A 25,076-nucleotide genomic window follows, 5' to 3' on the forward strand; every position below is an offset into this window, starting at 1 on the left:
GCTCCTCAGAACAACAAAGGGCCGGGCCCACGCTGATGTCCCTGGAGATCCTTCACTGCTTTAGGCCTTTGTTTGCAAACAAAGTTCTTGTCACGTGGCTAAGAAGCACTCAAAATTAACTCTTTGCATCCAGAAGGAATTGCATGATGCGGGGGGGGGGGTCCTATACCCCCCTCCACCTTGGGAGAGGGGCCGTGGCTCAGTGGCAGAGCATCTGCTTGGCATGCAGAAGGTCCCAGGTTCAATCCCCAGCATCTCCAGTTAAAGGGACTAGGCAGGTAGGTGACGTGAAAGACCTCTACCTGAGACCCTGGAGAGCCGCTGCCGGTCTGAGTAGACAATACTTTGATGGACCAAGGGTCTGATACACTATAAGGCAGCTTCATGGGTGTTCATGGGCGTTGAGCCTTGAAGGTGATACTTGAATTTGATCATTGCTTTAGTAGGTGATGTGAAAGACCCCTGCCTGAGACCCCGGAGAGCCGCTGCCGGTCTGAGTAGACGATACAGACTTCGATGGAATGGAGGGTCTGATTCAGTAGAAGGCAGTTTCGCGTGTTCAACAGAGGCATAACACGCAAATCGCAAGATGTCCTAGTCCTGCTGTACACTGCACTGGTCCGGCCACACCTGGAGTACCATGTGCAGTTCTGGGGGCCTCGCTTCAAAAAGGATGCGGACAGAACGGCGCGGGGGCAGCGGAGACATGGCCCCCTTGACAGGAACACACTGAGGTTAATGTGACATTATGTTAATATTAGGTCTCCCACACCAATTTGATCTCCCTTCTGGATCAGACAAAAATGGAAAAGTCCTCCCCGCCTCCAGCCTTTCTTTCAGCCTCACCTGAGGCATGCTTACCTGTGTCCCCGTCCCTCTGAAAAGAGAGGAGGTGTGAGTTTGGGCCAGCCACACGCTGTCAGCCTAGCCTACCTCACAGGGTTGTCGCGAGGCTAAAAGGGAGGAAAAGAGAACAATGTATGCCACTCTAGGTCCCTGTCGGGAAGAAAGGCAGGGTATAAGCGAGGCAAGCAAACAAATAAATATCTGCCCGTCCTGCCAAGTGTGTAGAACGGAGTAGGTCTTTCATGACAATCTGGGGGGCGGGGGAGGAGAAGTACTGGCCTAGGAGCAAATGGGATGGCCTGGGACCAAGTTCCAGAACGCCAGACACTTAAGAGTGCTTTCACACATACTGAATGATGCACTTTCAATCCACTTTAATGATCCTTTGCCCATGGATTTTGCCATTTCACGCAGTAAAATCCAGCTGCAAAGTGCATTGAAAGTGCATCATTCCTACATGGATCTCCCCTGCACTAAGCTTCTGTAGGAGAAAAATGGATTGGTCAAATGGACTGGTCAAACACCAAAGCAAGGGGAGGGGTTTTGAAAACCCACAGCCCCTCCGGAGAAGGGGGCTGGCTGCTCCTAGGATCAAAGCAATGACCTGTCTCAAGTCCCACCTTCAGGACTCCACACGCCAGCACTCTGTTGAACACATGAACACCCATGAAGCTACCTTATACTGAATCAGATCCTCGGTCCATCGAAGTTAGTATGGTCTACTCAGACCAGCAGCAGCTCTCCAGGGTCTCAGGAACAGAAGCCAGCATGGTGTAGTGGTCAGGAGCAGTGAACGTTAATCTGGGGAAGCGGGTTTGATTCCCCACTCCTCCACATGAAATCTGCTGGGTGACCCTGGGCCAGTCACAGTTCCCACAAAACTCTCTCAGCCCCACCTACCTCACATTGTGCCTGTTGCGGGGGAGGGGAGGGAAGGTGATTGTAAGCCGGTTTGAGTCTCTTTGGAAGGTAGAGAAAATCGGCATATAAAACACAACTCTTCTACTTCCCCATCTCCTGCTACCTGATCCTTCTAATTGGAGATAACAGGGATTGAACCTGGGACCTTCTGCATGCCAAGCAGATGCTCTACCACTGAGCCACGGCCCCTCTCCATGGCTCTCCAGGGTCTCAGGCGGAGGTCTTTCATGTCACCTGCTTGCCTAGTCCCTTTATCTGGAGATGCTGGGGATTGAACCTGGGACCTTCTGCATGCCAAGCAGATGCTCTGCCACTGAGCCACAGCCCCTTCCCAGCTGCAGCATGTTGTGTAGCTCACAAGGAGCCAGACTCTGACCAACTCCTTTCAAGCTCAAAAAACAAGATTTCAGGAGATGAGCATCTCATTCACCTGGCATTCCACATGATCTTGATATCTACGGTCATTTCCATGCCACAAAGCGCCAGACAATTCTAAACTCTGTACTGTTATCAATTGGAGAGCCAGCGTGGTGTAGTGGTTAAGAGCGGTGGTTAGGAGCGGTGGGCTCTGATCTGGAGAACCGGGTTGGTTTCCCCCACTCCTCCACATGAGCGGAGGAGGCTAATCTGGTGAACTGGATTTGTTTCCGTGCTCCTACAAACAAAGCCAGCTGGGTGACCTTGGGCTAGTCACAGCTCTCTCAGCCCCACCTACCTCACAGGGTGTCTGTTGTGGGGAGGGGAAGGGAAAGTGATTGTAAGCCGGTGTGAGTCTCCCTTAAGTGGCAGAGAAAGTTGGCAGTCCAGGAGAGGTGTAGTGGTTAGAGTTTCAAACTAGGATCTGGAAGACCCGGGTTTGAATCCCCACTCTGCCATCGAAGCCTGCTTGGGTGACTTTGGAACAGTCAGCCTAACCTACCTCACAGGGTCGTTGTGAGTATAAAAAGGAGAGGGACGTAAGCCCCTTTGGGTCCCCACCAGGGAGAAAGGTGGGGTATAAATGAAGTAAAATAAGATAAAATAGACCAGCCAGAACTGGGCACAAATGTTCTGTCTGCTCTCCTATCCAGAGCTGTCTCTTTAGCCAGACTTGGTCGGGGTTAGCCGTCTGAACCACTGTCCCTCTCGAACTCGGCGCCTCCAGATGTTCTTCTGCGTAAGACTCACTGAAACGAATGGGGTTGTGCGGGAGAACACTGCAGCGAGGCCTGCCCACTGCATCCAAGCGGATCAGGGCCCAAACACGTATAGAATATTTCAAGTCCACTTGGCCGGGCTGTTGCCGCAAACAACCTTTGAGAGCAATTGTGACGGCCCGGACCCAGCTGAAATCTCCAGGCCACCTTTCACAGCGGCCCCAATCCAGTCGACAGGGTCTGCTTTCTCCAGGAAGGGCCAAAGCCTAGCAAGCCTTACCAAGAAGCAGGTCTTTCACACCACCTACTTGCTTAGTCCCTCTAACTGCCAAGCAGATGCTCCGCCACTGAGCCACAGCCCCTCCCCTGCATGCAGCACCATCCTGCCTGTGTCCCACAGCACCTAAGACAATAGGCCTGCTCCTCTGATCCTGGAGAGAATAGGCGTGCATCATGACTAGTATCCATTTTTGCTAGTAGCCATGGATAGCCCTGTCCTCCATGAACATGTCCACTCCCCTCTTCAAGCCCACTCCCTCTTAAAGCCTTTAAGAACCTAAGAAAGGCCCCACTGGATCAGATCAAGGTCTATCAAGTCCATCAATTTGTTCACGCAGTGGCCAACCAGGGGCCTCCAGGAAGCCCCCAAGCAAGACGGCTGCCGCAGCATCGCCCTGCCTGCGATCCAAAGCACCTGATATAACAGGCCTGCTCCTCTGATCCTGGAGAGAACAGGTCTGCATCATGACTGGTATCCATTTGGACTAGCAGCCATGGACAGCCCTCTCCTCCATGAACATGTCCACTCCCCCCTTAAATCATTCCAAGTTGGCAGCCATCCCCACATCCCGGGGCAGGGAGTTCCACAAGTTAACTACGCGCTGTGTGCAGAAATACTTCCTTTTGTCTGTTTTGAATCACTCGCCCCCCCGCTTCAGCAGATGACCCCCCCACCCCGTCTCTTAAAGGAGATGGCATCCCGTCCCCCAAAAAAAGCACCATCCACCTGCGTGTTGCGCGCCTCGCCTCTCTAGACGTCTAGAGCAGAAGACCGGCCCTTGCGACAGGACGGCGCATTTGGATGCCCCCCCTCGGAGGAGCGCGTAGCTCCACAACGACCCTGCAAGGCAGGCCGGGCTGAAATGGGAAGCGCCCCGACGGGGCGGACGAAGCCCCGAGGAGCCTCCACCTGGCGAAGGGCCACGCCCCCCGCCGAGGCCCCGCCCACCCTTTTCTCATCACCCCGGACGGCCGGTCCATAAAAGCCCGGCGCGGGCTCGGCGGAGACCCCCGGCGGCAGCCGCAGCCTCCCCCATGAACGCCCCGCTGGCCCTCAGTGCCAGTTACCAGGCCTACCCCGCAGGGGTGGCGGCCGGCCTGGCCTTCCCGGAGTATTGCTGGCACTCCCCGGAGGAGGACGAGGAGGAGGAGGACGAGCTCGAGGCGGGGCCGGGCTCCGAGGAGAAGAAGGGACCCCTCCAGGACGCAGGTAGGACCCCCCCCCCCAATTCTCCCTCCGCGCCTGGGTATCGCTGGGCTCGGGCAGGCAGCTTCCCCCCTCCGAGGGCTGGGAGCCGCCTCTGCCGCCCCCCCGACGGCCGCTGGCCTCGTCCTTCTCGGCGGGGGAGAGGGCTTGGGGGTCTCCGGAAGGGAAGGCAGCGGGAGACCCCCTCGGCTGGTCGTTGGCTTACGTCTCGGGGGAGCGCGGAGCCCTACAACAACCCTGCGAGGCGTGGAGGCCCTCGGAAGCCGAGGCGTCTTGGTGGCTCGCGAGGGACCAGCCCAATGGACCGGCTCCCCTTGCTCTCCTGAACGTGGCAAGAGTGCTGTGTGGCTCGGAAGCTTGCACGTGTGTGTTTTAGGGCTGCCAGGTCCCCTCTGGCCACCAGTGGGGAATGGAGAGGGGTAGGGTTGCCAGGTGCAGGCTGAGAAACCCCTGGGGATTGGGGGGATGGAACCTGGGACCTCAGTGGGGTACAATGTCTTCGAGTCCCACCCTCCAAAGCACCCATTTTCGCCAGGGGAACTGATCTGCATACTGGAGATGAGCTGTGATTCCGGGGGATCCCCAGGTCCCACCTGGAGGGGCTGGCGTCCCTAAAAGTATGATCAAATTGCAGCATACTTATGAACGCATGAATCTGCCTTCTACTGAACCAGACCCTCGGTCCATCAAAGTCAGTATTGCCTACTCAGACCAGCAGCCGCTCTCCAGGGTCTCAGGCAGGGGTCTTTCACATCACCCACTTGCCTGGTCCCTTTAACTGGAGATGCGGGGGTGGGGGGGTTGAACCTGGGACACTGAGCCACAGCCCCTCCCCAACACGCGAAGCTGCCTTCTACTGAACCAGACCCTTGGTCCATCGAAGTCAGTATTGTCTACTCAGACCAGCAGCGGCTCTCTGGGGTCTCAGGATCTTTCCCATCACCTACTTGCCTAGTCCCTTTAACTGGAGATGCCGGGGATTGAACCTGGGGCCTTCTGCTTAGCAAGCAGAGGCTCTGCCATTGAGCCACAGCCCCTCCCCATAGGGGACCACATAGGCTTTTCAAGGCAAGTGGCTAGCAGAGGTGGTTTGCCATTGCTGGCCTCTGCAGGGTCTTTCTTGGTGGTCTCCCTTCTACGTATGAACCTGCTTAGCTTCTGAGCTCTGAAGCGCCTGGGCTATATACCATGCCGCCTTCCCTCCCAGAAAGCTTGCATACCGTCACGCTAACAGGAGATGCTATGGTTGGCAACTCCAGGTTGTGAAATACCTGGAAGGTTTGGGGACTGTGGAGTTTGGAAGGGAGAGACCTCAGCAGGATATAATGCCATTGAGTCCACCTTCCAAATCAGTAATTTCTTCCAAAGAAACTGATCTCTGTAATATCTGGAGATCAGTTGTGATTCTAGGAGATCTTCAGGTCTCGCCTGGAGGTTGGCAACTTTATGAGCCGATAAGATCCCTTCTCTTATTTTGTATCAGCGGTGGCTCAGTTAATTGATAATGTAAGTTAAAACCCTGTTGGTTTTCAGGGGCCCGAGGCCAAAATCAGCATGCTTTAGAATGGCAAGTCTTAAGGTGCGATCCTATGGGTTTGAAGATGCAGTTTGGGTTTGTACATGCACCCTCAATTCGTGCTGGGGTTGCCAACCTCCAGGCAGGCCAAAATAAGCAACCCATGCTGATGATAGTTAAAGGTAAAGGTAACAACCAGCACAAGGGCTAGAATCATAGAATCTGTAGAGTTGGAAGGGACCACCAGGGTCATCTAGTCCAACCCCCTACCCAATGCAGGAAATTAACAACTATTTCCCCCCCACACATCCCCAGTGACCCCAACCCTCCCCCCACCATGCAGGATCCCACAATCAAAGCGCTCCCGACAGATGGCCATCCAGCCTCTGCTTAAAGACCTCCAAAGACGGGGACTCCACCACCCTCCGAGGCAGTGCATGCAATATATAATAAAGATTTCTTAAATAATCCAATATAGAATAAACCGTGTAAAAATTCACATAGACCATAAAAGGCATTAACCTCATGCCTGACTACTGTGTATCCCATTGAAATTAACATACAACAATAATTTCAGTGGGATACATAGTGGTCAGGCCTGAGGTTAATGCCTGTTATGGTCTATGTGAAATAATACACTGTTTATTCTGTATTGGATTATTTAATAAATCTTTATTTGGTTTATATATTAAGCCCTCATGCTGGTTGTTACCTTTAGTTTTAACCTCCAGGTAGGGCCCGGAGTTCTCCCACAATCTTACGTTCTAATAGCGAAGTTGGACAAATCTTAGGATACTTTAATCCAGTGACTGGAGCTGTGAATGGGCAAGATGGATCTTTCTACAAACCTGAACAGGGCTTCCTACAAACCTGAACAAGTTTGCAGAAAAATATGAAATATTTTTTTTTTAATAGATTTGGGAGTTTTAAAAATCTGAAAATGATAACAAGGAGCACCTTTGGCTTTGGCAACCACAGATTCCTGGTCCAGGCTTCAGTAAAAAGGGGAAGGTAACAGAGCCCTTTCTCCGCTTACTTGGCTTTTGAGAGGAATCACTGGGGCCAGGCCTGGCAAGGGTTGCCAGGCCCAGGTTGGAAAATTCCTGGAGATTTTGTGATGGTGTCTGAGGAGGGCCGGGTTTGGGGATGGGGAGAGGCCTCAGCTGAACATAATGCCATAGAGTCCACCCTCCAAAGCAAAGATCTCGGTTTTGTGTTCAGTTGTAATTCTGGGAAATCTCCAGGTCCCACCTGGAGTTTGGCAACCCTAGGCCTGGCAGCAACCTCTGGATTTCTTTTACCACCTGATTTGCAGGACTCAGCTAGGCCTGGCTGCTTGCTACTGTTCAATAGCAGCAACCCTATGAAAACCAGTGAGGTGTAGCAGTTAGGGCTTCGGAGTAGGGTCTGTGAGACCCCGGTTCAAATCCCCATCTTCCTGTGGAAGCTCACTGGGTGGTTTTTGGACCACGTACTTTCGTCCTAACCTACCTCACAGGGTTGTTGTGTGGATAAAAAAAGGAGAGGAGAAGAATGCAACCCTGCTTTGATCTCAACTGTGGAGAAAAGTGGGGTGTAAGTGAAGTAAATAATAAATATAGCTGAAGATGGGGGGGTTGGTGAATGGTTGAGTCAGAGGAAGGATACGGGGGTTGCCAGAAGGGAAAAGAGAAATAGTATGGGGAGGAGGATACAGGGGAAAGTGAGGTGCCACCCTACAAGTTTTTGAGGGTCCCTTACCATGCAACTGGGCTTGGCCCAGTAGCTAGCTCTACACAACTGGGCCACAGTTTTCCTAGACAGAGGATGGGGAGCTCAAGACAGAGGGGCAGATAAAGGTAGGTGGGCTGTTGGCTGGGAATAGGGTTGCCAACCTCCAGGTGTTGGCTGGAGAACTCCTATTACAACTGATCTCCAGGCGACAGATCAGTTCCCCTGGAGAAAACGGCCGATTTGGAAGGTGGACTCTGTGGCAGTCTAACCCCATTGAAGTCCTCACCAAGTTGTGATTGATTCTTTAATGTGAATACAATTTCTTGGCATTCTTGTATGCCGTAGCCTGATTTGCTGTTTGTTTTCATATAACCGCCTGGAGGTTGGCAACCCGAAGGGGAGACCCCCACCTCCGTGCCTCCTACATTGTAGTGTTGTCTCCAGATTTTTCTCCAGTGACCTCCACCTCCGGGCTCCTGGTCCACTATGCCCCAGACTCTGCCACCAGCCCCAACGGGCACCCCTCTTCCCCGCACCCATCTTCTGCCCCCCAGAGATGCAAGGCAGACAGCGAGAGGGGGGGCAAGAAGAACAAGAGCCGGACGACCTTCTCCCAGGAGCAGCTCCAGGTCCTGCACCTCCGCTTCCAGAATCAGAAGTACCTCAGCCCGCAGCAGATCCGGGAGTTGGGCTCAGCTTTGGGCCTCACCTACAAACAGGTATGATCCCGGTCCAGGCCATCGAAGCATAGGCTGAGCTGAGGGTGGATCAGTAGCACCCCAGTTTGTGTGTGTGTTAAGTGCTGTCAAGTCGCTTCCGACCCATGGCGACCCAATGAATCAGTGTCCTCCAAAACATCCTACCTTTAACAGCCTTGCTCAGGTCTTGCAAACTGAGAGCCTTTATTGAGTCCATCCATCTCTTGTTGGGTCTTCCTCTTTTCCTGCTGCCCTCAACTTTTCCTAGCATGACTGTCTTTTCCAGCGACTCTTGTCTTCTCATAATGTAACCAAAATACGACAGCCTCAGTTTAGTCATTTTAGCTTCTAGTTCAGGCTTGATTTAATTTATAACTTACTGATTTGTTTTTTTGGGCGGTCCAGGGTATCTGTAACACTCTCCTCCAACACCACATTTCAAGGGAGTCTACTTTCTTCCTATCAGCTTTCTTCATTGTCCAGCTTTCACACCCATACATAGTAATCAATACACCCATAGTAATAAATACATCTCAGCATGGTGTAGTGGTTAAGAGCAGAGGTTTGGAGTGGTGGAGTCTGATATGGAGAACCGGGTTTGATTCCCCACTCCTCCACATGAGTGGCGGAGGCTAATCTGGTGAACTGGATTTGTTTCCCCACTCCTACACATGAAGCCAACTGGGTGACCTTGGGCAAGTCACAGCCCTCTCAGCCCCACCTACCTCACAGGGTGTCTGTTGCGGGGAGGGGAAGTGAAGGTGATTGTAAGCCGGTTTAATTCTGCCTTAAGTGGTAGAGAAAGTCGGCATTTAAAAAACAACTCTTCTTCTTTTTGGGTCTTCCTCTTTTCCTGCTGCCCTCAACTTTTCCTAGCATGGCCTGTCTTTTCCAGTGACTCTTGTTGTCTCATGATGTGACCAAAATACGATAGCTGCAGTTTAGTCATTTTAGCTTCTAGGGTCAGTTCAGGCTTGATTTGATCTAAAACCCACTGATTTGTTTTTTTGGCAGTCCGCGGTATCCATCACACTCTCCTCCAACACCACATTTCAAAGGGAATCTACTTTCTTCCTATCAGCTTTCTTCATTGTCCAGCTTTCACACCCATACATAGAAATAGGGAATACGATGGCATGAATTAACTTGATCTTGGTTGCCACGGACACACACCTGAGTTTGTTAGAGGTCTATGGTATTAACTGCCCCTCTTGAGTCTGCCATTCAGTCTGCTGCTCAGGCTGCTGGAGGCCCTTCACACAAACTTGGCGGGCACCTTGGCTCGAGATTTTCCCGTCGCCCCAGTCTGTTACACAGAAGACACTTCCCAGGGCACTTCTTCCTTTCCTCCTCCTCTCTTCTCTATATCTTTAGCCTTTCCTCGCACATCTGTACTGGCCAACTAAGAAAAAGAGGGGATCGCACCAAAACACACAAGAGGCGAAAACCCCAACAACAATTGGTGCAAGTTGAATTGCTTGGTTGCTTGCATGGGATTCTCAAGTGGAGAAAGATCCACTTGAGGGGCCGTGGCTCAGTTTGTAGAGCATCTGCTTGGCATGCAGGAGGTCCCAGGTTCAATCCCCGGCATCTCCAGTTAAAGGTACCAGGCAAGTAGGTGATGCGAAAGACCTCCGCCTCAGACCCTGGAGAGCCGCTGCCCGTCTGAGCAGACAATACTGACTTTGATGGACCAAGGGTCTGATTCAATAGAAGGCAGCTTCATGTGTTCATGTATGTTCATCCCCCTGAAGATGGGGTCACAGAGTTTATTAAATATAATTCCCTTGTACCAATTGTTCTTCTTTTACATCTGTACTGGAAAATTGGCACAGGTTTTATTTATTTATTATTTGCAAAATGTGTATGCCACCTTTCTGCCCTCGAAAGCACAGCCAAGGAGGCTAACAATTTAAAACGTACACAATAAAACCACACGTTAGAACTACTAACCCCCCCTTTCCCAACACACATCATTCAAACAATTAAAAACAGAGTTGAAATCCCTGCAACACATAAAAATGGCAATTAAAGCACAGGCTAGGCTAAAACACATGGAGTGTACAGCCACCACCACCCTCCTTATGATTGCCAGGTCTGGGTGGGGAAATACCTGGAGATATTGGGGGTGGGCTGGTGGGGTTTGGGGAGGGATCACAGCAGGGTACAATGCCATTCTACAAAGCAGCCATTTTCTCCAGGGCAATAGCGGAAGATCTCCAGGCCCCACCTGGAGGATGGCAACGCTGCCCCTCCTCCAGATCCTGGGAACTGTACTTAAAAGGTGCTGAGGAGACAACATTGGGGAGGGGCTGTGGCTCAGTGGTAGAGCATCTGCTTGGCATGCAGAAGCCCCCAGGTTCAATCCCTGGCACCTCCAGTTAAAGGAACCAGGAAAATAGGTGATGTGAAAGACCCCTGCCTGTGACCCTGGAGAGTAGACAATATTGACTTTGATGGACCCAGGGTCTGATTCGGTATAAGGCAGCTTCCTGTGTTCATGTGTGAGATCTCTGTCCCCTCCTCCCCATACTCCTTCCCCAAAGCTGTAATTTCCAGGGTCCCTGGAAGGGGACATAGGGGGAATGTCTATTAGACCACTTTATGTCTGTGGTATAGATGCGCCCATGGTGTTTTCTTTGCTTGCTTGGCTGATAATACGTGAGCATGACCTTTTTCGGGAGGGGCGCAAAGAAGTATTTGCATGGTATCATGTGAAGGAGTGACACCCCTTGGCGCTGTGTTTCAGGTGAAGACGTGGTTCCAGAATCAACGGATGAAGTTCAAGCGGACCCAGAAAGAAACTCTGTGGATGAAGAAGGGGGTGTGCCCACCTCAGGTAACGTTGGCTGCCTCTCCAGCTTCTGTTCTGCTGATGAGGTTTTGTGTGTTGGCCTCAAGGCGAGAGGTTTATTTCTTTATTTATTTGTTCAGTTTATTACCCACACTCCGCCGGCCAAAGCCAGGCTCAGGGCAAGTAACAATATTAAAGTCAGCATGGTGGTGTGGTTAAGAGTGGTGGTTTGGAGCGGCGGAGGCTAATCTGGTGAACCGGGTTTGATTCCCCACTCCTCCACATGAGCGACAGAGGCTAATCTGGTGAACTGGATTGGTTTCCCCACTCCTACACACGAAGCCAGCTGGGTGACCTTGGGCAAGTCACAGCTCTCTCAGCCCCACCTCCCTCACAGGGTGTCTGTTGTGGGGAAGGGAAGGTGATTGTAAGCCGGTTTGATTCTTCTGTCTAGCAGAGGCTAGATGGCCACCTGTCAGCAATGCTGATTCTATGATCTTAGGCATATAGTGAGAGGAAGGGCATCTTGGCCATCTTCTGGGTGTGGAGTAGAGGTCACTGGGTGTGTGTGGGGGGGTAGTTGTGAATATCCTGCATTGTGTATGGGGTTGGACTAGATGACCCTGGTGGTCCCTTCCAACTCTACGATTCAAGGTTGGGAAATTCCTGGAGATTTGGTGTTGGAGCCTGGGGAGGGCAAGGTTTGGGGAAGACAGCGTACCTTAGTGGGGTAAGCTCTCCTTCCCTGGAGGTTTTTAAGCATAGGCTAGATGGCCATCTGTCAGCAATGCAGATTCTGTGACCTTAGGCAGATCATGAGAGGGAGGGCATCTTGGCCATCTTCTGGGCGTGGAGTAGGGGTCACTGGGGGTGTGGGGGGGAGGTAGTTGTGAATTCCCCGCATTGTGTAGGGGGTTGGACTAGATGACCCTGGTGGTCCCTTCCAACTCTGATTCTATGAATCCTTGAAAGTCTCCCATCCAAATACTAATTGGGGCCCGACCCTGCTTAGCTTCCAAGAACTGACAAGATTGAGCTATGTCCCCTCTCCGCATAACAATCCTGGCCTATCTGAGCAGTTGTTCCAAAGATTGCACAGGTCATGGGTGTGGCATCGGTGCGCACTAGTACGGGAGCGCACACATTAATGGCCACTGTTGATCCTGTTTGTGTGTCTCCAAACAGTATGGGTACCAGCAGGCCAGCTGCATGGACTACATTCCTCCTCCTCCTCCTCCGCAAGACTACTCCGTGACTCCTACCCGGAGCATCCACTCTTTGGCCAACGTGCACGAGGGCTGCGCCAGCAACCAGAGCTACAGCGGCGGGCAGAACTACCCCAATGACTACGGCCAGCTGTACGGCAGCCCCCAGAGCTTCTACTCCATCGTGGGAGGAGACAACGGTGGGGGCTTCTTCGGGAAAGGTGGCGGCGGCACCTGTTACGGCCAGCAGGCGATCGGATACATCAGCCAGCAGAAGATGAACTTCTATCACGGCTTCTCGACGAGTGTGGAATATGCGGCGGTGAAGATGGAAGATGGCTACCCCTTCCCGAACGGATCGCCCGCGGCGGCCGCGCTCCCGGATTCCTCTGCCCTCCAGCATTACCAGACCCCTTTGCAGATTCTGGGAGCACAGACCGACCTTAACCCCTAGGCCTCCGGCTCCCCCACTTGTCTTTCAGGCCGAAGACTCTGAAGAGCTGAAAGACACCTGCTCTGCTCAGCCGGTTCTTCCAGCTCCTTGTATTTTCGAAGGCTGGCTTTTTAGTCCCGTTTTTTTCTGTTCTGGAGGCACGCGCCGGCAGTTCTCTGGGTTCCATCTGCAGCTTCCGCCACATCGACGCTTGCAGGGAAAGGGTCATTTTCAGGAAGGGAAATGTTGTGACTGTGGTTTGCCTTAACCGGACCCTGGTGGCCTGCTCAGAAATCCGACCCCCCCTTGTAAAAACTATGAAGAGGCTCACTGGTTAAAAAAAAAAAAAAAAAAAATTCTTTTCCTCTTCCATCCTGCCAGCCTCCATATTTTTGGTTCTGTGTCTTGCTTGTTAGAATGTCTTGTCCCGTTTCTGTAAAGCAAAGATTTTAGACTCAGGGAGCGCAGACCGACTGTGACCCCTAGGCCTCTGGATCCCCCACCCATCTTTCAAGCTGAAGAGCTGAAAGACGCCTATATGCATGGGAGGTTTTGCCTTGGGTTAGCCGCTGTCTAGATTCACATTTCCCCCATCTGAATTCTTAAAACTCTGCATGGGCAGCGGGGTGGGTGGGGTTATTTTGGAGTTTTGAGAATTTGGATGGGGGAAATGTGTGCGTCTAGACAGTGGCAAGTCCAAAGCAAAACCTCCCATGCATAAATGGCCATAATCAGCTCAGCCGGCTCTTCCAGCTCTTTGTATTTTTGAAGGCTGGGTTCGTCCCTTTTCCATTCTGGAAGCATGCGCCTGCAGTTCTCTGATGTTCCAAATGCAGCTTCCACCACATCAACCCTTGCAGGAGAAAGGTAGTTTTCAGGAAGGGAAATGTTGTAAATGTAGCTTGCCTTAATATGATCCTGGTGGCCTGCTATGTAGGTCAGCTTGCAAAAGCTCAGAAAGCTCACTGGTAAAAAAAGAAAAGGAAAAAAAAAAAGACTATTTTCTTCTTCCATCCTGCCAGCCTCCATATTTTTGGTTCTGTGTCTCGCTTGTTAAAATGTCTTGTCCCGTTTCTGTAAAGCAAAGATTTTAGATCCCTCCCCACCCCTTAGGGGATCTCTGATCCCTCCTCTCCTTTCGTCTGGGTGGGTTGTTTCTTGATTTTGGAACTGTACTTTTTAAAAGAATTAAATGACGACGGTACTTTTCATAGGTTGGGAAGGGTTTTCCAAGCGGGAGCCGTTTCTGCTGTTAAGCAGAAGCCACCGGACTCTAGATCTCCTGGACTTAAAGAAGGGACTGCCCAACAAATCCCACGAGAGATTCAGAAGAGTCCCTGTTCTAGATTTCTGCATCAGCTGAACAGCTACAGAGGGTCTTGGTTGCCTTACCGAGGAGAACTGGTTATGCTTCACACTGGTACAATAAAATATATAAGTCAAAAAGCTCATGGCTAGTGTGTGGATTGACCCCCCCCCCAAGAGCACTTCAGAAGCATCGAAGCTGGGGATGGGCAAAGGCTGGGGGGAGGAGAGCATTAGAAGTGGCCTGGACATGTCCCATGAAAAAGTCCCCCCCTCCTCCCGGTCACCTCTAGTCAAACAGAGGCTGAATGGGCTGTTACGTCCCCGGGGGATGTTATTTACCTCCATGCCATGTAAAACCTCACCTGCCCGTCTCCACTTATAAAGCCTCTGTTAAAGGGAGGACAACCAGAGTTGATTCTCAGTAGGCACCTTAGAGAGCCCAAAAGAGCCACCGGACTGGATTCTAGTTCTGATGCAGAACAAACCCAGCTTCCCTCTGAAACTAAAAGGGAAGGGCATTGTGCTCCAGGCCTGTTGGCAACCCTAGTGGGAAACATTCTCCACGCCCTCCACCCTTGTTCCATCCTGGCATTGGAGGTAGGATGACTGGAGCTATCATTGCTGCAGTTAGCCTATACCTGAAGTCCGCAGAACCGCACTCCCTTTTAACAGGAGGAGGGATGGAGCCTGGAAGCTACAGCCAGGGTTGCCAACTGACCTGTCCTTTTTAATAGATGGGCAGCCGAAGCTTTTCAATGACCTGGCGGTGTGGGTAACAATCATGTAGTAAATAACATGGTGTTAGCTTCTGTTGAAGAGGCAGGGCATTCTCCCCTAGGGCAGTTGGCAACCCAAGCTGCGGGCAACCTTGTCTCCTGGAGAAATCTGCGGTTGAGACTTTCTGTCTCCCAGAGCTCTCCCCCCCACCCCAGTTTGCAATGCAGGGAGGCATCCAGATCAACTGTGCTCTCTTCATGGGACACCTATTGCAGCTGACATCTAGCAAAGCTTATTGCAGCTGTGTGAGCCCTTGGCCTAAATCAGAACCAAAAAAACCACATCAGAGACAGCCAGGTCCAAAAGAAGCTGGTTTTTACTTGGTCTAAATAGGAGTACAGAGCATGAGGAAAAGGTGACAGCAATGAGCTCGCTGTCTAACACTCAGCAATATAAAGGCAAGGATATTTGCAAGTGATTACAGAACACAAACATAGCTGCTATTCCCAGGACTGTTCCCAGCGCTTCAAACAGACTTTGGTATGCAGGATTGTCCTTGAGCTTAGTCAGTGGTCAGGTCAGCGATAGAAACGAAAGCAAAACAAAGTAACTGAGATGCAGGCCTGACAAGCTGACATCTTGCAAAGCTTATTTCTGGTGCATACTTTATTTTTAAATTGGGAGTTGCACTGGTGCCTTCTCTAAATAATGAAGCAGTAATTGGGGTGGGGGGGTTGACCGTAGTGTGAAACACTGGGCAGTCAGTGGAGTGGATCTGAAATGGAGAGAAAATGAACTGGATAGGATGAGATTCACGCTCTCAACGAAGTTGGGTGGGGAGCAAACAGACATTAAAATCTGGTGGCCTTCCTCTGTTAAATGTTTGTTTTGTTTTTAAATACTTTTTAGGCTCTCTGTCATAGATATACTTCTCTGTTTAATGTACAATCTTTACTGTGCCATTATACAAATTTGCATGTCACTTTCATTAAATGGGCCCAACCAGATAAATGTGTTTCTTAGTGATTGCTGTTGTGTGTGTGAAGTGCCGTCAAGTCGCTTCCGACTCATGGCAACCCTATGAATCAATGTCCTCCAAAATGTCCTATCATTAACAGCCTTGCTCAGGTCTTGCAAATTGAGGGTCGTGGCTTTCTTTGTAGACTCAACCCATCTCTTGTTGGATCTTCCTCTTTTCCTGATGCCTTCCACTTTTCCTAGCATGATTGTCTTTTCCAGTGACTCTTGCCTTCTCATAATGTGTCCAAAGTAGACAGCCTCAGTTTAGTCATTTTAGCTTCTAGGGTCAGTTCTGGCTTGATTTGATCTAGAACCCACTGATTTGGGTTTGTTTTGGCAGTCCACGGGATCCGTAACCTCCAACACCACATTTCATTTACTGCACTTGAACATTTTTGCCATTCAGGTGCTGCCGATTTTATGGTGAACTCGTTGCAAGAGATGTTCAGGGTGGTTTGCCATTGCCTGCCTCTGCGTAGCGACCCTGGACTTCCTTGGTGGTGTCCATCCAAGTACTGGCCAGGGCTGACCCTGCTTAGCTTCCAAGATCTGATGAGAGCTGGCTAGCCTGGACTATCCAAGTGAGGGCATCACACTTAGCTAGTGTGAAATAATAATATATATAAGGAACTGCTTTTATACTGCAGTAGCATTTTAAAGATCTTCATAAAAATTATCAACCAATAAAAAAAAGGTGGTTAGTGTTTGTACCTATGCCGAGGTACTGGTGACCTAAGGGGAAAAAAGTCCCCATTAGAAATGTCTTGGGAACAGAACAGAAAAATCTGGGGAAATATTTCTGTGTTGAGGACTGCAAACAAGCCAAGCAAAGTGTGTGTGTGTGTGTTAAGTGCCGCCAAGTCGCTTTCGACTCATGGCGACCCTATGAATCAATGTCCTCCAAAACTTCCTATCTTTTGACAACCTTGCTCAGCTCTTGCAAATTGAGGGCTGTGGCTTCCTTTATTGAGTCCATCCATCTTTTGTTGGGTCTTCCACTTTTCCTGCTGTCCTCAACTTTTCCTAGCATGACGGTCTTTTCTAGTGACTCTTGTCTTCTCATAATGTGACCAAAATAGGATAGCCTCAGTTTAGTCATTTTAGCTTCTAGGGTCAATTCAGGCTTGATTTGATCTAGAACCCACTGATTTGTTTTTTTTTGGTAGTCCACGGGATCCTTAACATTCTCCTCCAACACCACATTTCAAAGGAATCTACTTTCTTCCTGTCAGCTTTCTTCATTGTCCAAAGTGTACAGGAATTCAATTAACATCAGTTGTCCTTTTCTGGAAAGGGAAGACAGAGCCCCGAGGGAAAACTGTCTCTCCTGGAGAATGGAGAGATAAAATGCAAAGCCTCTCCCCTGCTCTTTTTTTTTTTGGGGGGGGGGAGGCATAGGGAAAGGAAAGACCCAACAAGAGATGGATGGACTCAATAAAGGCTGAGCAAGGCTGTCAAAGATAGGAGGTTTTGGAGGACATTGATTCACAGGGTCACCATGAGTCAGAAACGATTTGAAGGCACTTAACACACGCACAAGGAGTTACCCTCAAGTCTTGACAATTCCCATTTCTGAGTTTTCTGAGTATAGCCAAGAGGATTTGGGAAGACTGCAGGGATGACCCTGTCTGTTTGCTTCACCACAAGGACATCAGTCTTGATCAGATTGCCTGAGACCCATTGCGTACAAGGACTGGCTGCCGGGTTGTCAACTGCCGAGAGAAAAAAAAATTCCTGTCCCGTTAATACAGGTCTATGGGGATATTTGCCATGAGGGTGCTATTTATCTCCAAGCCGTGAAAATCTTCAGCTGCCCAATTCTACACATTCACTGTTAAAGGCACAGGACATTTCCCTCCAGGCCTGTTGGCAACCCTAACTGGCTCTGCTCCAGGGCCTTGCCCAGATTACAGCGTGGTGTAGCGGTTAGGAGCTGTGGACTCTAATCTGGAGAACCGGGTTTGATTCCCCACTCCTCCACATGAGCGGCGGACACTAATCTGGTGAACTGGGCTGGTTTCCCCACTCCTCCATATGAAGCCATCTGGGTGACCTTGGGCTAGTCACAGCTCTCTTAGAGCTCTCTCAGCCTCGCCTACCTCACAAGGTGCCTATTGTGGGGAGAGAAAGGAAAAGAGATTGTAAACCGGTTTGATTCTTCTTAAAAGGTAGAGGACGTCGGCATATAAAAACCAACTCTTCTTCAGCCTTAAACAAAAGAACTGAAGCAGATGACACTGCTCCACAAATGATGGCACAGGTACTACCTGCTTTATTTTTGCATGGGAAGCCACTTGAAAGGGGGGATTGGCAAGCTGTTAGCGATCTCTAGGTGGAAAGGTGGCTAGCTGAACCCTAGTGTAAATCAGTTACCGGTATATAACCGCGGTAGCCCAGTTTCTCTACATGGGCAGGCATTTATCGATTGCCCCCACGCCTGCAACCAGCAAGTCCCCGCAGGCTGCCTGAGCCCTCAAGATGTCCCTTTGCTCCAGTCCGTGTTAAGGGCGCTGCCGTGCTGGCCCTCCCTCCTCCCATTCGGCGGCAGCCAAGCCATTTTCTCCAGGACAACTGGTCTCTATCAGCTGGAGATCAGTTGTAATAGCAGATCTCCAGCCCCCACCTGGAGCTTTAGGGTTGCCAACCTCCAGGTGGGGGCTGGAGATCTTCCGCTATTACAACTGATCTCCAGCCAATAGAAACCAGTTCACCTGGAGAAAATGGCTGCTTTGGCCATTGGACTCTATGGCATGGAAGTCCCTCTCCAAACCCTGCCCTCCCCAGCCCCCGCCCCCAAAATCTCCAGGAATTTCCGAACCCGGAGCTGGCAACCCTATGGAGGTTGGCAGCCCTACATCGAGTCCGCCTTCCAATGAGGCCATTTTCTCCAAGGGAACTAATCTCTGTCGCCAGGAGATCAGTTGTCATAGCGGGAACTCTCCTGCCACCACCTGGAGGTTTTTCAAATAAATTGTAAATTCAACTGTAGAACTAGTAGTATTCAAAAACACAGTTGTAGGCTAATAATTCATATATCAAAATTATAATATTTTTATGAAATCTTATAAGATTGCACTATTACTTCATAGTAACTTGTCTTCCAAAAGGATTAAATGTACAAAAAAATATATACAAGGCAAAAATATTTTGACCAATAAAGATCAATAGAAATCAGTAATTGAACTTGTAGTGTCTTTCTTTCATGAATTATGAATATAATGTCCATAACTGTCCATAATTCCAGTTGGGTAGAACAGGTTTCCGGTAACTTTGCCTGTTTCAATATTTCTTCAGCTACCCTGAAGGACATACCGTATGTATTTATGACGTCTGGATCCTCTCTCAAAACGCCCCTTGTATCCTCAGCGTTTGTCTGCAATTTCAGAACGCTGTTCTGTTGATAAATCATTCAAGTAAAGGCTACAATTAACATACTTAACATTAAAAAATAATTATTTTTTTACATGCATATAATATTTGTACTTACAGTCATGAACAATTTTCATACACAGTAACTTGTGAGGTTCTGACCTGACAAGAATCCTTTCTTGTTTCCAGTCAATTGGTTCCATACAGACAATATACTTAAATGCTTACTAAGATGCTTATGACCGATCCCAGGTGCAGGTAAAGATTCACAAGAAAGAGGTAAGGTCATTAGCCATGTTTAACCCCTTCGGGGATATACAATCAAAGAGTTGCACAAACCGTGCTTCTTGCTGACTTAGTATTCGTTCCATGTTAGATCTTTGAAATTTCTTAGGTGTTGCTTGCCAGACCGCAAAGAACTGAAAATCGCTATCTGTATGCTTGCACTTCATCCAATGCTTCCCTAGGGGCGCCTCTAATATTTGATTTTTTATTCTCGACCTATGTTCCCCAATTCTTAATTTTATGGGACCTTTTATGTCCTTTTATGAAGAACAACTTACCTTATGGACAGTTTTTAGGTTAAAAAGGAATGCAACATGAACAGAAGACTATATAAAAGCAGCATCAGAATTGAGGGACACCCTTTAAAATAGGGGTTATCCATTACATATTATTAATACTGCACACCTTCGAGCTGATGTGATTGATAGGTCTACTCTTTTTATTTCTAAGAAACATGACAAACAGAATTTGACAACTCCTTTACAATACACACATTTGGCAGGTAAGATAAAACGTGTAATTTACAAACACTGGCATATAGTACAGAGTATTGCGGGGTGCACAGTACCACCTTTAATTGATTTCAAAAGAATGGCCTCTTTAAGAGATGCACTAGTACACACAGACTTACAGATAGTTCCTCCCACCACAGGGACCGTCGGACACCACCGCTGTGGCTCATGCGCAGTCTGTCGTTTTGCCCTCCCCGTAAAAAGTTTCACAAGGGAAGATACTGGCTTCACATACGTTCTGCGCCAATTTACAAACTGTTCCTCTTCAAATGTAATTTATTTAGTCATCTGTACATGTAAATTAATTTATGTTGGAAAGACCACACATCCCCTAAAATTAAGAATTGGGGAACATAGTTCGAGAATAAAAAATCAAATATTAGAGGCGCCCCTAGGGAAGCATTGGATGAAGTGCAAGCATACAGATAGCGATTTTCAGTTCTTTGCGGTCTGGCAAGCAACACCTAAGAAATTTCGAAGATCTAACATGGAACGAATACTAAGTCAGCAGGAAACACGCTTTGTGCAACTCTTTGATTGTATATCTCCGAAGGGGTTAAACATGGCTAATGACCTTACCTCTTTCTTGTGAATCTTTACCTGCACCTGGGATCGGTCATAACAAGCATCTTAGTAAGCATTTAAATATATTGTCTGTATGGAACCAATTGACTGGAAACAAGAAAGGATTCTTGTCAGGTCAGAACCTCACAAGTTACTGTGTATGAAAATTGTTCATGACTGTAAGTACAAATATTATTATATGCATGTAAAAAATAATTATTTTTTAATGTTAAGTATGTTAATTGTAGCCTTTACTTGAATGATTTATCAACAGAACAGCATTCTGAAATTGCAGACAAACGCTGAGGATACAAGGGGCGTTCTGAGAGAGGATCCAGACGTCATAAATACATATGTCCTTCAGGGTAGCTGAAGAAATATTGAAACAGGCAAAGTTACCGGAAACCTGTTCTACCCAACTGGAATTATGGACAATTATGGACATTTTATTCATAATTCATGAAAGAAAGACACTACAAGTTTAATTACTGATTTCTGTTGATCTTTATTGGTCAAGATATTTTTGCCTTGTTGTATATATCTTTTGTACATTTAATCCTTTTGGCAGAAAAGTTACTATGAAGTAATAGTGCAATCTTATAAGATTTCTTAAAAATATTATAATTTTGATATATGTGAATTATTAGCCTACAACTGTGTTTTTGAATACCACCTGGAGGTTGACAATCCTAGTATAAATCAGTTATATAGACTCGGAAGCCCAGTTTCTCGACGTGAGAAAGCTGCAGGCGTTTATTGATCTCCCCCCGCGCCTGCAACAAGCAAGCCCTGGCAGCCTGGTTGAGCACCCCCCAGGTGTCCCTTTGCTTTGGGGTTGTGTTAAGGGCGCTGCAGCGTCGGTCCGGTCTCCTCCCGCTCGACGTCCTCCGGGCTAAGGACCACGGGCTGGTACTTCTGATCGAAGAGCCTCTCGTTGCGGGCCGAGTGTAGGTCGTGGAAGGAGACCCGCTGCAGGTGCTGGGGCAGAGCGCGGAAGTCCTCATCGTTGACATCGCAGTCGCGCATCTTGGCGCGCAGGACCCACCAGCGGCCGCAGAAGCCCACGTCCAGCAGGAGGCCGGGCAGCTCGGTCCACGTGGGGGCCAGGTGGCGGCAGCGTGCGTGGTAGAGGGCGGCGTCGGCATCGAAGGGCGCCTCGTAGAGCACTGAGGCCAGGACCAGGCTCTGGATGCGCAGCTGGCCCGCCGCCCGCAGCTCCAGAAGCCGCCGCACGTGGCCCTGGGCGGCGGTGCTCCGAGTCTGTGGCGACAGGAGCAGGAGGCGGTCCGAGGCCTCCAGCAAGCTGGCCTCCAGCGCCGGCTCGCCAGGGCAGTGCCGCGCGAACCCGGCCACCCCTGCCAGCAGCCCCACGCAGAGCGCCGCACGCCCTGGGCGCTGCCGCGCACCCCGTGCCACCTCCCGGCACGCCTCGGCGTAGTCGCTGAGCAGACTCCGCACCCAAGATGCTGCGGAAGGAAGAAGCCAAAAAAAAATGTGGCGTCAGGTCATCAATCCGGATTAACAAAATGAAATAAATGGTCACTGCAGATATGGGCGGGGGGTAGGGAAGGAGGGGATGAATTACCAGGCTAGACTGGGAAGGGTGATGGCCAATCCAAAGTGGGAAGCTCTTTATCATGTTTTTGAGCTGGGGACCAAAATGAGTTTTCATAAGAGCGTTAGAAAGGCCCTGCTGGATCAGACCCAGGCCCATCAAGTTCACCAGTCTGTTCACACAGTGGCCAACCAGGGGCCTCCAGGAAACCCACAAACAAGAGGGCTGCAGCAGCATTTATCCTGCCTGTGCTCCACAGCACCTAAGATAATAGGCATTCTCCTCTGAGACTGAAGAGACCAGGTATGAGTCATGACTAGTACCTTTTTTGACTAGTAGCCATGAATACCTCTCTCCTCCATGAACACGTCCACTCCCCTCTTAAAGGCTTTCGTGGGGACAGTTTCAGATTTGCCCTCTGTTCTCACAGTCGGTGATGCATCTTCTCTACTTGATCACTGACTTCCAGGCTTGCCTTTCAGAGCTGCTGGATCTGTGTGGCTCGGGTGCCTGAGTGTGGTTCCCGGATGTGGATTAAAGGGGATTTAAAAGCAAATTCTCCCCAAATAAGGAAGAAGTCCAAACTCACGTTCTGGGGAGGGGCCGTGGCTCAGTGGCAGAGCGTCTGCTTGGCACGTAGAAGGTCCCAGGTTCAATCCCCAGCAGCATCTCCAGTTAAAGGGACTAGGCAAGTAGGTGATGGGGAAGACCCCCGGCTGAGACCCCGGAGAACTGCTGCCGGTCTGAGTAGACAATACTGACTTTGATGGACCAAAGGCCTGGTTCAGTATGAGGCAGCTCCATGGGGAGGGGCCGTGGCTCAGTTTGCAGAGCATCTGCTGGGCACGCAGAAGGTCCCAGGTTCAATCCCGGCATCTCTAGCTAAAGGGACCAGGCAGGCAGGTGATGTGAAAGACCCTTTTCTGCCTGAGACCCTGGAGAGCTGCTGCCGGCCCGAGCAGGCAATACTGACTTTGACGGACCCAGGAGGGTCTGGTTCAGTAGAAGGCCGCCTTCATGCGCTCATGTGCTAACCAAGCCAAACTCTCTGCTTGCCTGAGGTTGGATCGCGTGTGCCCTCCCGTGTGTTTTGCACACCTTTGCATGTGTGAATGGAGATCCAGGCCCTCCCTCCGTCCCTCCCGGCCACTCACCCAGCCGCCCGTCGCGGAGCCGCTCCCAAAGAGGCCTCCGCGCCTCCGCCCCGGCCGGGCGGTCGGGAGCCGCCGCCGCCATCCCCGGACCCAAGTCGCCGCGGAACCCAAGGGCGCGGGAAGCGCCGCGCGCCGGACCGGAAAAGAAGACGGACGCCCAAAGCTCCAGGGCAGGAGGGGCGGCGTGCGCATGCGCGGCGTGCGTCGCTGAAACGGGTCCCCGCTTTCCCGGGCAAGCGGACCTTGGGCGGGGGGCACGTGGGCCGTCCTTGCAGGCACCGAGGCCGGGGAGGAGGCGCAGCTGGGCTTAAAAGGGCGGGCGGGCAGGCAGGCGGGCGTTCTCTTGCCTCTAGTTGCAGCCGCTGTCGCCTGGAGAGCGAAAGTTTGGGGAATTCCCGCAGTCGTACAAAAAATAAAGTACAGGGAGCCTCCGCATCACCAGGGCGCTTTCGCACAGGCCAAATAATACACTTTCAATCCACCAGCAACGCACTTTGAAGCTGGAATTTACTATGTGAAAGGGGGGGGGGGAATCCACTTCCAGACAATCATTGCGTGTGTGTGTGCGTTTTTTTTATTAAATATTTTTATTGGTTTATAATATTAAATAGGGATACAGGAAAAAAGAAAAGGGAGGGGGAGAACATCATAAAAAAATACATATTTCTACCCCCTTATTCACAGTGGGTAGCCGTGTTAGTCTGTTTGCAGTAGTCAAAAAGGGCCAGAGTCCAGTAGCACCTTAAAGACTTAACAAAAATATTTTCTGGTAGGGTATGAGCTTTTGTGAGCCACAGCTCACTTCTTCAGATACCCCCTTATAAAATTCAGTTTATCATTTGTTAACATAATACATTTAATCATCAATTTAACTTTCATAACTTTTATAAGATTTTATTGTTGTTGGGTTTGATATATTCATAGAAGGTGTGCCATTTATCTTTATTTGATCTTTGAGTATTTGTTTGCAGTAGTTCTGTTAAGTGGGCCATTGTTATAAATTCATACGCTTTATCAATCCAAATTTCGATTTTTGGTATTTTATCTGTTTTTGTGATGCTAACACTATTCTTGCCGCTGTTATTAGATATTTTAATATAATCTGTTGGTCTTTGCTGCATTCATCTGGTGTTTTACTCAGGAGGAAAAGTTTGGGGTCATGTGTGATAGGTGTGTGTGTTAAGTGCCGTCAAGTCGCTTCCGACTCATGGCGACCCTATGAATGAAAGTCCTCCAAAATGTCCTGTCTTTGACAGCCTTGCTCAGATCTTGCAAATTGAAGGCTGTGGCTTCCTTGATTGAGTCAGTCCATCTCTTGTTGGGTCTTCCTCTTTTCCTGTATCCCTCCACTTTTCCTAGCATAATTCACAGTGGGTAGCCGTGTTAGTCTCTCTGCAGTAGTAGAAAAGGGCCAGAGTCCAGTAGCACCTGAAAGACTAACAAAAATATTTTCTGGTAGGGTATGAGCTTTCGTGAGCCACAGCTCACTTCTTCAGATACAGAAGTGAGCTGTGGCTCACGAAAGCTCATACCCTACCAGAAAATATTTTTTTAGTCTTTAAGGTGCTACTGGACTCTTGCCCTTTTCCTAGCATGACTGTCTTTTCCAGTGACTCTTGTTGTCTCATGACGTGACCAAAATACGACAGCCTTAGTTTAGTCATTTTAGCTTCTAGGGTCAGTTCAGGCCTAATTTGATCTATAACCCACTGACTTTTTTTGACAGTCCATGGAATCTGTAACACTCTCCTCCAACACCACATTGCAAAGGAATCTATTTTCTTCCTATCAGCTTTCTTCACTGTCCAGCTTTCACACCCATACATAGTAATAGGAAATACGAT

At 49.6% G+C, this 25,076-nt stretch overlaps 2 protein-coding genes and 1 non-coding gene across 3 annotated transcripts; 1 reads left to right on the plus strand and 2 right to left on the minus strand.

Annotated features, from left to right (window-relative positions):
- Positions 1-4,217: 4,217 nt before the first annotated feature.
- Positions 4,218-12,769, plus strand: LOC130476396 (homeobox protein NANOG-like). Its single transcript, XM_056848332.1, has 4 exons — positions 4,218-4,392; positions 8,051-8,337; positions 11,066-11,155; positions 12,311-12,769. Exons 1-4 carry the CDS (start codon positions 4,218-4,220, stop codon positions 12,767-12,769), a joined length of 1,011 nt encoding a protein of 336 aa, XP_056704310.1.
- On the minus strand, positions 5,355-5,426 carry TRNAS-GCU (transfer RNA serine (anticodon GCU)). The gene has a single exon. It is a non-coding gene; the product is annotated as a tRNA-Ser (tRNA).
- An 8,594-nt stretch (positions 12,770-21,363) lies between the features above and the next one.
- On the minus strand, positions 21,364-23,314 carry TIMM29 (translocase of inner mitochondrial membrane 29). The gene is made up of 2 exons (XM_056848333.1): positions 23,233-23,314; positions 21,364-21,989 (listed from the first exon to the last, which is right to left on the minus strand). The coding sequence occupies exons 1-2, from the start codon at positions 23,312-23,314 to the stop codon at positions 21,364-21,366; spliced, it is 708 nt and encodes a 235-aa protein (XP_056704311.1).
- Positions 23,315-25,076: the final 1,762 nt, after the last annotated feature.

The sequence above is a fragment of the Euleptes europaea genome, chromosome 4, assembly GCF_029931775.1.
Source record: "Euleptes europaea isolate rEulEur1 chromosome 4, rEulEur1.hap1, whole genome shotgun sequence".
Classification (NCBI taxonomy): domain Eukaryota; kingdom Metazoa; phylum Chordata; class Lepidosauria; order Squamata; family Sphaerodactylidae; genus Euleptes; species Euleptes europaea.

Bases quoted from the DNA above. Each gene is read 5' to 3' on its own strand.
- LOC130476396 (XM_056848332.1), top strand. From the start codon at position 4,218: ATGAACGCCCCGCTGGCCCTCAGTGCCAGTTACCAGGCCTACCCCGCA. The intron at 4,393-8,050 runs GTAGGACCCCCC...CCTACATTGTAG, and splicing joins GGGACCCCTCCAGGACGCAG to TGTTGTCTCCAGATTTTTCT. The intron at 11,156-12,310 runs GTAACGTTGGCT...GGGTACCAGCAG, and splicing joins AGGGGGTGTGCCCACCTCAG to GCCAGCTGCATGGACTACAT.
- TIMM29 (XM_056848333.1), bottom strand. From the start codon at position 23,314: ATGGCGGCGGCGGCTCCCGACCGCCCGGCCGGGGCGGAGGCGCGGAGG. The intron at 21,990-23,232 runs GTGAGTGGCCGG...TTCCTTCCGCAG, and splicing joins GCTCCGCGACGGGCGGCTGG to CATCTTGGGTGCGGAGTCTG.